We start from the raw sequence: 17,820 nt of genomic DNA, 5'->3' as shown, positions 1-17,820 counted from the left end.
CCCTGTAATTTTTTTTCAGCTTCTTTAAAAAGTCATGACTCCTTTAGCCAGTCAGCCTCAAGCATTCACCCGTATCCGGGGAACCATGTGGAATGCTTCCCTGCATCAGGCTGCGTATCCTTGCGCACAAGCTCTCAGTGTCAGCTTCCCATTGTGACGTGTAATGCATTGCCGGAACATTTAATTAACCTAATTTTGCAATGGATGCCTTTGTCAGACAATCATGTCATCAGAATGATGTATGCCTTTGATCATTAGCAGGAATGCGAGCTTATTAAAAGGAAGGGCGTCGCATGACAGGATTATTTAAGAAAGAGCAATTAATGGGGTTGTCTTGTGTGAAAGAAAACAAGAATTTGGGGTGTTTATTTGGTTGGTTGATCCATTTCCACTGATTCAACAGTTCATTATGTCCTCCACTTGTTTTGCATCTACACTTGAATTTCACTCACGATCTGAGGTCTAGGAGAAGCGAAGGGTGTGAAAAAAACAGAAAAGTGAAGAAGAGCTTTAGAGACTCATTCTTCTTTGCATCTCGAGATGTTTTACTCCTCGGAGTGTCCTCACACTTTTAAGCCACCAACATGAAAAGTCTCCATCAGATGATGAAAGAAAACCTCCAGATCTAACACCTTTTTCTAAACTTAACATTTCAATAGAGGACAACTTTACATCACTCAGTTCATTTATTAATTAAAAAAAATAGCTATTTAATGCTTTCTCATAGAAGTTCGGCTTTGAATTAATCTTTCGAAAACATGTCCACATCACATTTTCATGCCAATCAAGAATAATTTGTATTCAAAAGCTGTCTTGACATTTTTTTATTTTATTTATCTTTTTAAGTAAAAAAAACCTTCTTATGCTTTCTTCTGATTTCAGAGTAAAACATGGTTTGGACATGTTCTTGATAGTTTTTGTGTATTTTAAAACGTAACAACACGCTGCCATCTGACTTCAAAGAACGTGCGATGAAGATGAAAGAAAAATGTTAACAGGACTCAAGGGAATGTTTGTCAGTTCGCTCGGTTTCTAGCCGTAACAAATCTTGTGACTGACACTTGACATGATAACTGTAGACATCACAAACAATGAAATCAAGCACATCAGATTCCTCGACAGCTCTGAAATATTTAAATATCTAAATATTTACTGCAGGGGCTCCAGCTGCTCAGGCTGTGGTTGTGCCCTTAATTTAGTTTCATTTGAGTAATTTAAAATACTTCTGTCATCTACTGCATTTAACAGCCTTCTAAATAATGATTTTTAATTATGTGAAAGCAATTGCCTGGGTTTGATTAGTTATTTATAAAACTAATCTAACTAATGTTTTTTAAAATATTAAGCATTTGAAGTGCCAACTAGAAGATACTGCATCTGGCATTTAAACTAAGATTAAAGCAATTTACTCACACGCTTGTCACTCCTGACTATTTCTAATTGCTCTTTTATAAAACATGCACGGAGTACAAGCTTCAAAAGCAACATAAAAGTATCTTACAATTACTCTGTGTGATTCATACGCTATTTATAAATACCTTCTGAAGCCATATGATGGCTTTGTGTGAGAAACACATGGAGATTTCCCTCTTTGTATTTAAGACATTATTGTGAACAGATGTTTGGCATCATTGTTGTTACTATATTGTGTAAATTCATACTGCTGTATCAATCAACTGGACCTACCCATTTGTTCATAAAGGATATAGCATTTGTTGTTGTGATTTGATTGGTTTGCTCTGCATTTATGTCTTTACTGACTCTAGTCATCATGCTTTTCTTCTTTCATTATGATTGTAATAAAACAGTCTTTATTTTATAGTGCCCATTCGACTTTCTGCAAGCTTGTAATTAATTTAGAAATTTAAATAGTGTTAATTGATTATCACAGTCAGCTCTATTGAAGTACTTAGGGATGCAGAAAGCTGGGTGGAGGTAGACTGCAACACACACACACACACTGAAGGACAGACTCTTTAAATGCATAAAACTCAAACAATCCAAGTGGCACATTAAAGTGGTCATAATATCTTAGGAGTGGGTGATAGAAGCAAAAAAAAAAAAAAAATCAAATATTAAATACCGTTTTGTGGCTCTTTAACAGATTTACTAGTAATAGCACAATATAAACATGAATGAACATCAGACGGTTGTCTTGTTTCAAACATGGAAAGATGTCAGTACACAGCATTTTTCAATATCATGTCAACCGACATTTACCTATTCTCCTGTATGGTTTGTTTGTTGGATAAAATGTCAGGTTTGGCATTATGTTTGGTCAGATCAGCTGTCAATCAAACTCCCAGCGCAATGTCCATTGTGACGACACAATCATGAGAAATAGTCACAATAAGAAATTATGTTGCAGTGGTCAGATATAAAGTAGCACTTTTAAGAAATTTGCAACAATATGAAATAGTTAATAGATGCAAGAATAGAGTGAGAACTTGAAGTCAAAGTTTACAGTTATGAAAAATAGTCGCAATAAAGAGAGAACTGACAAACTTTAAATTTACAGCTGCTTTATTGAATCCATGGGAACAACATGGGACAGCATGTTTCAATTGTTTTCTTGTTAAACATATAGCTGCAAGACAATGTGTGAATTATAACTTCTCAAACAGTTACTCTCAAACAACTCGATGAGCTAGCAAAAAAAAAAAAAGGTTACAAATGTGACAGAACTCTAAAACACCAGAATATTTATATATAAATACATACATTCACTTTTTCCCTACATACTGCTCCAAAAATAAAACAGCACAAAATCTCGACATGTACAAGATGATGTAAAATAAATGATTATTATTTTTTAAAACCAACAAAAAAAGCTTTCAGAACTTAAAACCAAAGAACATGAAAGTCTAAAAATGAATAATTGTAGGTACAAAAAAATATAAATGTAGAACAAAAAATTGTCACAGTCATAAAATCACCCTATGATCTGTTCATTTATTCATCAGACTGCATTTGTTTCTTGACAAAAACAATGAATGAATGACTCACTATTGAAACTAAAGCAACACTGCGATTTAACACCTAGTACATGGTGCGATATCTGGTCATACATATGCAAACTTGCAAAAGCTTGAAGAGACAAAACAGTCTGAACTTCCCATCTCATTAAGACACCATATGCTGCTCCTTCTCTCATAACCAGTCTGTAGTGTTTTGTGTTTCTAGTAAAACTAATCTGTCTTTCTGTGCAAAGCAACTGTCACAACAAATCAGTGGAATAAAATCATAAACGTGGGAGACTTGAGCATTTGGCAATGAAATATAGAACATCCAGACCAAGACAAACATGGATAAATGTCACAAAATAGTCCTTCGTTTTCAGTAATGAACAAAGATGTAATGTAAATGTTTTTTTTTTTTTTTTCGGAACAAAATAGTGTAAAACGTCAAAGTCGTCGTAAAAATATCCTTTGTGCCATCCGATATAAAAAATAAAGATATCACAAAGAAGAAGACTGCTAAAAACACCTTCAGAAAATATATCTACACTTAAAACAAAAGTGTTTTGGCTGTATTGGCTTTCCGCATGCCCTTATATGGACGTGGATGGGTACAGGAAGTCCTCACGCCTATTGAATTGAGGTAAACTCACAGCTGACGGTAATGTAGAAAAGTGTGTGTCCATTAAAAGTTCAGCAGTCTTCTGAGGTGATGTCAAAACTTTATTGTGAGGAGGTGGAGCTAAATGGCACAGTCATCCTGAGGGGCGGAGCTAAAGGCGGAGCTTCGAAGCAAGTCAAGGCAATTGACAAGGATAAGGGTGCCGGTGAGGTGCTTCCAGCGTTTGGTGATTGGATTCTTCATTCGGTCCAGGCCCATGTGCAGTTCATGGATGACATCGCGGTAACTGTCGCCAATCTGAGCGGCCCACGTCAACAGGAAGTCGTAGGCTGGTTTCCACATGGCCTGAAATGATAAGATAAATGGCAATTTTATTACCTTATCGAATTCATGAATTTGAACTCTACTCTTCTATACTGAAAATGAAGTTTTGTGTCCTCACCTCACTGTCCACCATCCCAGTTTTGTCTCTGTGTGGAGCCTCATAGGCCTCCATTTGTTGCTTCGATACGTGAGCGAGTTTTTCAGCGAGTTCCCTCCAGCGAGGAGCCACTTCCACAGCCATCGTCAGCAACACGAAGTCCATAATGAGTCGGGCCACCAAACCCTGACAATCGATCTTCAAAAGAGCCTAAGCGAGCGATAAAAAAAAATAGCTTAATATTCCAGAATGATAGTTATTGATTCTGTAAAAGGATTTAAAGTATCTACAAACATACAATAGTAACAAAACAGGCCAAAAACGTACATTTGTGGGCCAAAAATTCTATTTTTAGGAGCTTTACAAATAAGGTGTTGAAATATTGCACTGCAATTTCACTAATATTTTAAGCAACAATTGACCCGAAACGTTTGCATTCTTTTAGATTATAATATTTCATGAGCAACACCATTAAAATTACTGCTGTCCTTTTACTGCATAAAATGTTCATTATAATTCATCATTTCACCATTAGAAGGTTTCAGTAGAACAGTTATTAGAACATCGCTAGTTTCTATAAGGTGATATTCTGATGTCCTCAAAACATAACTGGAGATCTGTCTAGCACCATAATACACAATGATGTAATGACTCAAATAGGACTGATAGGTTATTTATAATGGAACTTAAAGGCGAGTCTGATTCTGATTCTGAGTTGATTCTTTCTGCTGAAATATCCTGTCTTCTCATTCATTCGCCTTACATGGATGACCAGCCTTTTTGGGGGACTTGAATGAATTAGTGTCACTGTAAAGCTAAAATATTCAATAAAATCACTGCAGCTTCTCTTGCAGTGGCTGAAATGGTCATCCCTTTGGCATTCATCTGGACAACTTCCTGTCGCAGGGTTTCAGTCACCTTAGAGCGGCCCACTATCTTGCAATCTTAATGAAAATGAGAGGAATGCTGCCAGTTAAATGGGACTTGTCATATAATTAAGGAAATAAGCATCAGGTGCCAGATTAACACCAATAACTTGAAGATATCCGTAAGTGTTCACTAATTATACTGTACTTCAGAATACAATTACTTTATGAAATATGCTTTAAAAACTCCCCTTCTACTCCTGTTAGATAAGATTTCAAATAGAGCTAAGCAGTGACCTTGAAATTCAGGAAATGTAAGGTTTTTCTCTAATTTTGATCACCAGAGTAAATAATATGACACTAGGACCACATACATTCATGGAAAACCGCTTAAACCATCTTAAACCAGATAAGTAAAACACAAACACACTCCTCGTAGCACACACACCAGAAAGTGACACTATGACACCTCCTTTAGGAGTGAAATCTGATTGACGTCAAGTTAACTGTTTTAAAATAAATGTCCAGATGTGGCAGGAGAACAACAATACATTCAGTCATGAAATAAGTATGGATACGATATGTAAAAAAAAAAATTGCAAGGGAATTTGTAGTCTTCTCTCTATGGCCTCCACGGATGAGTGACTGAACCCTTCAAAGGACCCGACCGACCCGGTTTCCTGCCACACACACAGACACAGCCATGTTTGGAATGAAAAGGGACCCCTGGGGTCCGGTAGAATGGAGCGGTAATCCCCGCTCTCCTTCATGCTTGTTGCCGAAGAAGGGAAGAGAGGAAAGAAAAGCACAACTAAAGCCATGGGAGAACTTGAGAACGTCATGAGAACATCCTCCCTGTTGGGTAAATAAAGTCAATGACTTCCTTTTCATTGCTTTATGAGACACTGTACATGCATAAGTGAAATGAGTGAGGAGGAAACTTCCAGAACAGAGGAGTATCGCTTCAAAATCATGATAAAGCTGTGAGGCGACTTCTGATTAATTCCCCTGCAGCGCTGAGGGTTCTTTTGTTTAAGGAACACATTAATATTCTTTACTGCAACTTCAGAATGCTTCTGTAAATCTAAACCTAAATGACAGGCACTTTAGTTTAAGGGGAAAAAAAGCCAAGAAAATGCCCCCAGAAGCACTTAACGATGCAAAAGAAAATGGATTTTAGAATAAACACCACAATATAGTTACATATATATATATATATATATATATATATATATATTAAAATACATGTAAACAAATATTAGAAATTATTTTTTGTTATATTTCTTTACAAAAGCATTCATACAGACATCATTATAAAATATATTTAAATATAATTGCATCTTATTAATAAAAATTATATATATGCAAATAGTCTTTTATATTAATGTTGTAATGTTTCTATCTATTCTTTTTTTTTCCTGAGCTTTCTCAGTCTTTCTTTTTCTGTCTTTAAGCATGTTTTAATTTTATGGCGGCCAATCCATGCCTGATCTTCTAGGCAAAGGCCCTCGCTGCGTTCTCGGCCAAGAGAAGACTCTTGTTGAAAACACCAAAGAGGTCTGCTGAATCCTGACATTTGGGATGAAACGGCAAAATGTCACAGCCATTAGAGGAAAAAATACATTCAGCTGAACAGCCCCGGGTAATTTTCTTTCTTGCCAAATGGCTTTCTAATTTATTATTGTTGGAAGACTCGCAAGAAATGTACAGCATAGCATTACTGCTCCAAACAAAATCTTCAGCTAACCTTGACTAATGAGTCTTTCAGATATTTACTTGCAAAGATCTCAAATATCCATTTGTATTTATGTAAACTCTACAACATATATTGTAAACATCTCTAAACCGATTGCTTCAAATTTAATGGCTTTATGTTTTTGATTCTCTAAAAAGAAGTGATTCTTAAAGCCCATGTGGCAGGTTAACCACCACTGTCGATTAATGGGTACATAAATCACTCAAGATATGTATATCATTTTTAAAATGTCTCAAAAATGGTTTTAAAGACCAGTTTTTTACGTTTTTGGCATTAACGTTTTTTTTTTTTACGCAATTCGGTGATGACGTCACGTTGGGGAGAAGTGGAGGAAAGGTAGCCTCAGCCTAGAATTAGAACTATGGCAATTGACTGGGATGAGGAAGAGATGGCAAGAGCCAACATGTATGATGGCCCGCGGCCGTATAATTTAGACAATGAGGGCAAATGAGGAATTGCCTAGAACTGATGGCCGTCAAAGCCAATTAAATGCATGGTCCGAGGAGAATGAGAGGAGAGTTGGTGAAGTGTCCTGGTGAGTTGCTATCATTTAGCAACACAGCAATGAGCACTGGAGCTAGTCTACGAGCAGCAGTGCACAATAACGACACATACTGAATAGCACCGAGTGAAAAATCTACGTTTTCTTTATATCTAGTGGCAGTGATTATGATGTTAGTTCAGATAAGTACCGGTAACCTTTGTCATAGTGTCATAGTACTGGTAAACTTTGGTAAAATTCGGGTAAAAATGTTGTTGCAAACGTAGCCGCGTGTCTGTCCCTGTGTTTGGCAGGTGCTTGTGTGGGCAGTGCCGTCCCATGGAAACTGCGTTGGAGAACTTGTGCTGTAGGGAAGTGAGTTTGTTTTGGTCGCTGTTGGTTGATATCTATCTATCTATCTGTCTTTCTATCTATCTATATATCTAGTCTATCTATGTATTTATCTATTTATCTGTAATCTGAATACTCTCGTCTGCTACTCGTCTCTCTAGTCACTCTCAATGCTCTCAAGGCCGGCTTTGGTAAACTCTCTCCCCAAGGTGACGTAATGCAATGCATTGTGGGGGAAGGGAGAATCGTTGCAAACCGCTGTAAGATAGTACCAACTTTTTCGTATTATATTCCGTTTTGTGATACCCAACAACATAAAATACAATGGATAACAGTTTAAATGTTTATTACCAACAAGCAAATTGCACAAATTCGCTGAAAAATTAACCCTGCAACACGGCCTTTAAGAGTCATTTAATGGGAATCAAAGCACACAGGCCACACAGTACTTTGTTTTGATTCACTAAAAGTAACCAGCTCATAAGAGTCATTTGATTCATTAAAAAAAAAAAAAAGATTCAGTTAAACTGTTAATTCATTTATTCAGGAATCAGACTACACTGGCCACACTTTATTTATTTATTTAAAACTACAACAAAAACTGGTTTGTTTTCATTGGTCGCATTATATGTCTTTTTGTTATCTAAACAATAATAAAAACTCATAAAAGTAATTCCTTCTGGAATTGTACTACACTAGTTGTGCTTTTCGTTTTGATTCAGTGAAAACAAGAAAAAGAGTCATTAGTTTTGGAAATAAACTAGAGTGGCAAGAGTTGCATAGTAGAGTTGCAAACTATATGTTTTGGATGATTCGCTAAAAACATTATTGGTTCACAAGAATCATTTGGTCAAAAATCAGACTACACTGGTTATGCTGTATGTTTATGATTCACTAAAATAAACCAGAATATGAGAGCCACTTACTTGGAAATGTGACAACATGGTTTGTTATATGCTTTTATTCACTAAACAGATCTTCATTAAAAGAATCATAAGTTTGGAAATCAAACAGTGGTGGCAAAATTGCTTTTGCCATACAAGTTCTGTATAAATCACTGAAAATAATCACTTCATAAGAGTCATTTCTCCAGTTGTGTGGTTTGTTTTTATTCATAAGAATCATTTGTTCAGGAATACTAAACCAACCGTGCTGTAAAGACCTGGACCACACAGGACATGATTTGAACAGCTATTCCCTCCATAAATGGGTCTCGTATGGTTCTTTACTCCTAAAATGGATGGTTTAATTATTGTTTGAATGTGTCTAGTCAGCCCAGGGTCAAGAGTCTATTTCCAGAGAGGGTTTAGTGAACTACTGCTCTCTGAATAGACTTATATTTATGCATTCACTTCCTGAGTTTTTTCATCTTTGTAAGCCTTTCCGAAAACTCTATAAACAATGAGAACAACGTTTCAGTCTACAATGTTTGTTTTACTGGCAAGCCCATAAAGAGTATCCACTAACAGAGTAGTCAGACCCAAAAAAAGTCACATGAAAGTCCTCATACCAAAACATCCAATCAATTATGCTGAGGAAATATGAACATGCGAATTAAATTAGAAGTCTGCTAAAGCACGAATAGCATTCTATCCATCTTTTTGATTAAAATCTGACAGGAAAAAAGCAGGGCTTGACAACATTGCTTTACAATTGAATACCTATCCAGATTCCAGACTCACAGGAATGCAAAATCCCTACCGGAGCGTGAGCATTTTTGGCTGTATCCAATCAGACCAGAATGCCTCCTCAATTACCTGGTTAATAAAGAAAATAATGAATCGTGACGGAACGGGACCTCAGGCCTGATCAGAATTCTTGTGCCTATCCATCACAAATGAATGTTCCGGAATTAGAACATGAAACATTCCGGGGGCCAGGGGGCCACCTGTTCAGAATCCAACTGCTTTAATGAGGCTAGTACGAAAGCTGCTGTTTGGAATAGAGCAAATCTTAGCTCTTTGTAAAATGTACCATCTGTGCAGGGTGACATCTGAATAAACTGACTAGCATCCGCTACCACAGTGTTATCAAAGTCAAACAGCTCTCATAACATCAGACTTCAGATCCCAGGCTCAATACGATGATTCAACATACAAATGGGAAGATGACTGAATTTAGGGTGGTGTCGTTATGTAGGTAAATAGCAGAGGTGAAATTCAACGTAATTAAATACAAATTTAATTTTTCATTTTTTTTAAATTTTTTAATTTAGTTTGTGACCAATTTTCACATCTGTCCTGTTTAACTCCTGGACGACCTCCTTGCTCTGGTCTTTAATGAGGAGTTTTGCACATCTCGTCTCTGCATCATCTACCTGATGATTTCAGGAGCATTGTCACAAGTCCATTGTTTTTGAACGTCGGTGCTACTACTGCTATATTTTCACACTTAAAACAATTATTATTCCTCTTGTACCATTGTCCTCTATTATGCTAAAAAATAAGTCACCTGGCAGTTCTCTCCTAAGTGGTTCCACTGCTGCCAGCATTAAGTCTGAGTATGATTCAGTGGGCTATATAACACTTTTAATTGGCAGAAAATTATTTGTGTTTAAAAGCTTGGATTCAATATACTTATAGCTGATGATCAAAAGTAGTCTTAAATCTATACACTTTTTTTAATTAAAATTCTTTCATTTAGTAACTTTCAGGAGGGTGTACTCATTTTTGCAACACAAAATTGTATCACTTTGATAAGAAAATCTTATTTTGCAGCTTAAAATCACAAATTATAGCTGATAAGAATCTCTGGTTTATCTTTGTGAATGAAAGCACCACATTAATGACTGAAGTAGTCCTTAAGTTCTGAGAGAAACTTACTATAACGCAAAGAACTGGTCCTCAGGGTCTCAGGCCTGAAAGTGGCATTGCAACCAATTTCAGGTTTTACAGAAGAGTTCCAATCACTAAGAAAAACCCATTAAGGGTGTCGGAATAGTGGCTGAATGGTTGAGTATAAGAGACATGCTCTCAAATGGGATTGCCGTGCTGTTCGTTCTTAGTAAAATATTGTTCACTTTTTCCCCAGAGACAACCTGATGAGAATGATGGACAGATGAAATTGACCGGTGAGCTTACGAATGGTGCAATCTCGTTTTCAACAGTTTAGATGCCTGTGCCTGTGGCTTCCTGCGTTTCGGTAGTTTAGTGTGACATGGGAAGCAAAAAAGATGGAAAGAAAGGAAACACTAGGGGGGAAGGCAATCCTATGAGTGGGAGGAAGACGGAAGATGGAAGATTTTCTTTCTTAGTTGTAAAACTGCATAAAAAGATTTTCAATCTCTCTAGTGACAAAAATAAAGAGCCAATTTTTTATTTTCTAGTTGAAAGGTTTTTTTCTAGCATGGGAGAATGTATAATATCAGATTTTTTTCTGCATTCTGGCCAACATATTAAAGGAATGAATCATCGAAAAATTTACAATTCATCATTTACTCTCCCTTAATGTCTTTTTGTATGACTGATTTTCTTTTGTGGAACACAAAAGGAGATATTTTTTCTTCATAATAAAAGTAAATGGTGACCATAGCAGTCAAGCAAGATTTTTAAGGCAAGAACAGAAAAGTTGTGTTTAAAAAAAAAATCTGATTCAAAATCTGAATGCATCTCAATTAAATTAGAAAAACACAAAACAGCATTTACAACAGTAAATCTCAGACTTTTGGATTGTATTTTCTACTGAAATTTTATACATTTACATGTTTGCAACAGACACCCCACCATTAACTTTCATTTCAATGATGGAATGATATCTCAAACGTTCAATTACCAAGTGTTCCATCGTGGCATCTATTATGCCATGAAAAACGAAACATAGGTGCTGGATTTATATATTGGCCTCACTGCACATTACATGGTTTCCCCCATCATCAGATAGATTAGACCTGCCAAGATCCACCGCTGGGACCACAAGACACCCAGATCAGACAGCCCTGACCGAGAGCTATGAGGTAAATGTGGCTTGTTGTCTGGAGGGGTACGGTAATAAATTGATGGCAAATGTCTTCTGTCAGAACTGTGCAGAGAAAAAAAAATAACTGTAGGAAATGAATGACCTCTGTCGACAAAACCAGCTTGATATCAGTTGTGAGATATTATTGATTAGGGACGGTCTTAATAGCACAGTGATGAACAGAGTTGGGTATAACGCATTACACAGAAATACGTTACTGTAATCTAATTACTTTTCCTGGTAACACAGTTAAGTAATGCGTTACATTTTAAATTTATGTTATTTGATTAGTTACTTATGTCAATAAAATTATTTTACTTTCAAGTTACAAATGCAGTTTTAAAAATTATGAACAAAAAAAAAAATCATGTATTTGTGCATCAGTATGCATTTTAATAAATCACTGGACAATGTGAGCTAAAATGCAGATGAGTCTTACAATATTTAGATGCAATGAAAGGTTTCATATTAAATTAATGAAAGAACTATGAGTTTAAGGTTTGATAACTTGAAAAGTAAAGTAAACTTTAAAGTAACTTGAAAGTGAAGTAATTAATAATCTCATTACGTTTTAAATGCAGTAATCAGTAATGTAATCAAATTACAATTTTAAAAAAGTAATTAGAAATTTGTAGTGGATTACTCTTATTTTTATTTTTTTATTAACTTACCCAACACTGGTGATGCATTTTAGCAATAAATCCAACAGATTTTGATTCGTTCATACTGTGGTGCGGTTAGCACAAGTCAGTCTTGAAATATGGTTCTAAAAAAAGGTTACTGTGATGAATGCTAATTGGACATGCTAGCACATTTGAGCTATGAGCTAAAGATAGTACTGCATACTTGAATGAGACATACAAAGTATGTATAGTGAGCAATTTAAGCAAGTATGCTAGTATTTTCACATTCATTTATATTAGCTAGAGAACACAGAACAGATCTGAGCAGTAGCATCTGGCTAAAAAAGCCAAATCGCCTTCAAAATGTAACTAGCAAACAAATTTCTAGCATGTTTTGAGTGTTAACATCTAGCTAAACCTTTATTTTTCATTATTTCTTAGAAGTTCATAAATACAAATTTCAGCTAGAGGCTAATGCTCAAATCAAGAAGTGTGTGTAAATACATGTAAAAATCTAACACAGCTTCAGTGTTATTTAAACATTCTATCATCAAGCTTTAATTTAATCTACCTTTAATATTCATTATTTCTTAACTTTGAAGTTTTGAGCAATTTCACCTGAAAAAGTACCCAAAGATGTACACTAACATTTTACTTAAAATACCATACCAGGTGAGCTCTGTACTATCATTTAGAATCCACAAATTCTAATCTTGCAAACTAATTATAAAATATAGTATGCAAATTAGAATGCAAGTAGGTGAGAGAGAGAGTGAGAAGTCTCAGATTTCCCTTTGAAACTCTAAACAATACTGCTGAATACAGTAGCAGCCACATAAAGCATCGATACACTACTTTCACTTAAAATAATAAATGTAAATGAGTCAAAGTGTTGCGGTTATGGTCAAAGAACCACAGAAAAATAATCAAATTGTCGCTATGCTACCAGATGGCAGGGAGAGGGGAAGGTCATGTTTCACACTGATTTCTAAAGGAGCATGTAAAATATCTTCCACCACACCATGGCTATTCGAGAAAAATGTCAGGGTTCAGATAGTCTTAAGGCAAAAGCTGTTGGGAATATTTTAAATGCAGGATTTAACCTTTAGGGGCAGAGATGGCCAGTTTAAACCAGACAGAGAGACAGAACTGTCAGCAAATTGAGATAAAGTACACCTGATCGATTTTAGAAATAACTAGAGATCACAGAGCTCTCCAGTAATTTTAGTACAAACAAATATAAATAAGCTATATTACAACAAAACGCTTTGGCTATGTGACTGTAGTGACATTGATACAAAAGAAGCCACACCAACCCCCCAAAAATGGCTCACTGTTAGCTGGCGATAACCCACTGCAAATATTTAAACCAATCACATTGAAATGGCTCAGTTTAGATTGTTTTTACTAGCCTGATGGTCTGGAGTGCCCCCATGCTGTTTGTTTTTATTTCAGGAGTGTTTAGATATGGCTGAGTCAGCTGCCAAGCTCTTTCAGTCTTTGGAAGCTTCCAGAATGCCTAGCCAACCACCTAGAACGCAAGCTTTGAAAATGCACCACTTGCTGAATAAAGGTGGCAAACTGCCATTTATGACTTGATAAAACTTGGCTTAATAGGAAAAGTCATATATTATGGATTTAGGCTAAGCAAATTTGCGTGTGAGGAATGCTAACTGTAAATACTGAGGCAGTGTACAGAATTGTTAAATCACAATACAGACGGGTATTATCTTGAAAGACCCATAAATTGCTATGCTAAGCTTAATAGCTGGCTTGTCAGACTTAACACTAAGCAAAATTTCTTCCATCTTATTGTCTGCACAACTCAAAATGTCACCAGGTTCAGAAGTATTGGCGGTAATTACCAAACTCAAAAAGACAAATCGCTAAATAATACCAAGAGTGAGACAAGGAAAGCTGTGTGTCCATCAGGGACTACAGGCTGCAATTTTTTTTTAAATCGATTTACTCTCACAAAGACAACTGACTATCCTATGACGTCAGGCCTTGGGAATAATAGCCTCATCTCTACTTGATGAATGTGTCAGTACTTAAGGCACGGTGGGGAAACAATGATAGAGCTCCCTATCAGCAAGGAGAAATGTACAGAAACACTGTGAAACAGAGATGGGAACGACTGCTAGGGTGTTACGCCCTGTAACAGATGTTTACCACACACTCAAGTCTTGAATAATTTAAATTTAACAAAAGCTCTGCCTGTTGTGGAAGGAAATATACTATGACGATTCCAGTCAGGGATATATCACTTTAACACTGAGGTCAGGGAATAGTCAAAATCCCTATTTTGCATTTGTATTGTTTATCCAAGATAAGATGCTGAAGTTCAAGTTTTGCAAAAGATAAGACTGGAATCTTTCTTCTCTCTCTATTTCTTTATCCAGCCTAAACATGTGATACCACATATCCTTCTCCATGCACTGTCTCCTCAGATCTGCAAGCCCCGAGCTGACAGAAGTGGGGCACGAACCTGTTTATTTATAAATGGGATATCGGTCAATGCTAGTAGAAAGTGTATGTAAGGTAGAAATAGCTACACTCTCAAAACTCTCTGCTGTGATGTTCCGAGTGTTCCAAGTGTTCATTCCCAATATTGTGTTTCTGTTAACAATAATGTGGTTGAGTCAAAGGAGTAGCTCACCCAAAAATCAAATCAAGTGTCAACTTCTTTTCTTTTCAATGTAATAAAAGTGCAGAGCAGGGGCCTTTCATGTTGCATATGCATTATATTTTGAGTCTTCTTCAGCCACACAATAGTGAGGACCAGAGCAAAATTTAAGTTCACATTAGAAATCCATAAAGGTCTGGAAAAACATGAACAAAAGGGACGAGTAAAAGATGATAGAATTTTCATTTTTAGATGAACCAATCCTTTAAAGACACCAAAGAGTTTATATTCTGTTGAACATTGTGTAGATTAAACAGAGACAGCTTAAAGATTACCAGCCCTGGACAGCATGTGCCCAGTGATAAAAAAAAAAAAAAAATAAATAATAATACAGGCGCTATCTTTCCTCAGTCAGAATTTGAATGAGCCAAGCAGGGTTCCGGCTGCTGTACTTGCAGGTTTCCACAGCTGTACAGATAAGAAAGGCAGCAGAGAGCAGCTAAGTGCACTCTCATCAGAATTAGCCCCAAGCATTAATAAGAGAAAATGCATACAAGCAGGACTTCATAAAAATGGGTTTAAATCAAATACCTTGCAGACAAATTTCTAATGGTTATCTATTTGGGACTAGGGCATCTACTGCATTCAAAAGGAAACATAACCGCAATAGTTTTCAAACTATGCAGTTCAGACAAACACACACAAAATCTTACCATCATCAGTTCCTTCTGAAAACATTTTTTCTCCTTAGTCTCTATGTTGAGGCAATCTTCCTTTAGTTTCTCCAGCACTGAGGCAACCCTCTCTGGTTCACTATCCAGCTCTGCTCTGCAAAAATATGTCAAAGGAAGATTCATATAGCCCAGAGCATCAGCAAATGCTCGCCAGTTTCCCAGATTTTCCATAAGTATTGTCCTCACAGAGGCGTAAATGTAGGTGAGAAACTTGCAGGGCTTCAGGATTTGTTCGATCAGCATTGTGGTTGTAAGGTCTGGCCCACAGAAATAAATAGGCTTAACCTTTCCCAAGACGAGAACATTTTTTACATGTACAAGCCCAATCTTTTCCTGATAGTATCCAATGTACCACTCTTTGGTCCATAGTTGTCCTTTGAGTTTTATCTTCTCCTCACTGAGTAAGGCGATAATATCGCCTTTTTTATATTCCAGCAAGTACTGATTCTTGGTCTGTCTGATAACTGTTTTGATCAGTTTTCCAAATTTCAAGTTGGTAATGCAACGCTCCTGAAACTGTGGGTATTTGGTGGTGATGGCCAGAGGAGACAAAATTATTTTATCAACTTCCTTTTTCTTTAGGAAGCGCCTTTGGCCGTTGTTCCGTATCCCGGATTTAGGCGGTGGCTGTGGTGTCTGAACACAAAATTGTGCAAGGATGCAATCCTGATCATCTTTTACCTGGACACGTAGCGTGAAGTCTGAAATCTCATCTGCATTCCGAGACGTAATCATGTAAATAAGTCGACTCACCTTGCCTAGTTTGATCTGAAACCCACGAACAACCCTAGCCTGATCATTTGACTTGACCTCATAATTTGACATGTTGGAGAACATACCTATCTGCAAGTCCTGAGGTCTGCCAAGGACAAATTGGTGCTTCCCCCACAGTTGTAGGGCAACAGGAGGGGCAGATTTTGCTTGTTTCCCAACTTCACTAACTAGAAGAGTCTTGGGGGCACAGTCATGGCCAAAAATGGCCACCACAGTCTTAAAAGATGGATGAATGTGTTTGGGCCCATAGAGACCCAATGTAACTTTCTTCATCATATGATCCCAAACAGTTGAATTGAAGGACACGTGTTGCGTCTGGACAGTAACTGCTACATACATGCAGGGCTCCAAGTTGTCCAACTGAACCTGAATTGTATCACCATAAATGTAAGCTTGTGGAACAGGAGAATAAGGACCCTCTTTGCAATCACTTCTTACACACAAAATGTCCGCCATTTGACTTTCTGTCCTAGTTGAAACCGATACCTTCATCTCTAAGGTAATGAATGACTTTATCTCCATGTTGCTCAGTTTGATTTCAACTACTGGACTGACAGTCGAGCATCTGTCATTGTTTAGCTCCAAAGGAGGATCTAGTAGAGCCTTCATAGAGATTTGCTGAGTGTCTCCCACTGCTACATGGCCCTCGGGAACATGAATACTGATATTTGTATCTGGGAGTTGGACTGCCCCTCCACAGCTGTCCAACTTGCAAACAATGTTGGTCTCTACTGGTTGTGTTTGACCCCAGCCTGGGTTTTGCCCGAGGGACTCAAGGTCATGGCAAGATCGTGCCAACTTTCGGTGATTTAGCCATGCTGTCCTAAAGTCCTCTCTGTTCTGAAACTGCTCAGGTGAGGGAGCTTTAAGCCCTGTAAAAAAACCTGATGAAGGCAATGGAGGATTTGACTGAGATTGTAAGACAGATAACTCTGATAAACTGTAAGATCTCTTGCTTCGAAAAAAGGGATTGTCCTTGCGAAGCATCTGCAAGGCTTCAAAATCAGTGCTGGTGGATGTTCCATCAAATACAGTATTGCTGTACCCTTTTGTGTTGCTGGTGGTGGAGATGGAGTCTGAAGGCAAGTCAAAGAAAAGTAAATCCAGGCTGTTGCATTGGTTCACCTTCTCATTGCTGTTCTGATCAAGAATGTCATCCATGGACCCATTTAGGAATGGATTGGTTGAAGAGAGCATGGAGAAGGGGTTATTGTTGTCATAAGGCAGGGAGGGCTTCAGTGACACTCCGGTCCACTCCCCCAGTAGGTCCAGCTCTTTTGCTCCCTCCTCCGAGCAGTCCCCAAGATTGTCAATCATCCCACTGTCACTTAGAGATGAGTTCCTGTAGTTGATCGGCTGGACGTATGTCGAAGGTATGTATCCCATTTCTCGGTTGTTGTGGGCATACCACCATTCCCCACCAGATGTATCGAGCACATAGAGATGATCCCCTTTGGAAAATTTTAGAGTGGTAAAACTGGATGGACAGTAATCCTTTATGGCGACCACTTCCCGTGCAGTTCCAAACGATGTTGAGGGGGCCAAACGCAAGGCACTTGGAGTAGGCACTAGAGAGATGAACATATTAATATGAATTTCTAATTTGTAATATATATATATATATATATGACACAACCAAATCAAACACTCTCTTA

At 37.2% G+C, this 17,820-nt stretch overlaps 1 protein-coding gene across 1 annotated transcript in view; it reads right to left on the bottom strand.

Moving 5' to 3' along the window:
* Nucleotides 1-2,505: 2,505 nt before the first annotated feature.
* Nucleotides 2,506-17,820, bottom strand: part of LOC132131159 (SH3 domain-binding protein 4-A-like) — a 29,474-nt gene continuing 14,159 nt past the window's right edge. Inside the window, exons 3-5 of the mRNA XM_059543148.1 lie at nt 15,371-17,733; nt 4,022-4,210; nt 2,506-3,924 (exon numbers count right to left, since the gene is read on the bottom strand). Of these exons, the coding sequence (XP_059399131.1) occupies nt 3,700-3,924; nt 4,022-4,210; nt 15,371-17,733 (2,777 nt within the window). The 3' untranslated portion in view covers nt 2,506-3,699. The remainder of the gene's footprint in view (nt 3,925-4,021; nt 4,211-15,370; nt 17,734-17,820) is intronic.

This window comes from Carassius carassius, chromosome 48, assembly GCF_963082965.1.
Source record: "Carassius carassius chromosome 48, fCarCar2.1, whole genome shotgun sequence".
NCBI lineage: Eukaryota > Metazoa > Chordata > Actinopteri > Cypriniformes > Cyprinidae > Carassius > Carassius carassius.
Note: the sequence above shows the minus strand (reverse complement) of the source record. Positions and strands in the feature narration are given on the sequence as shown.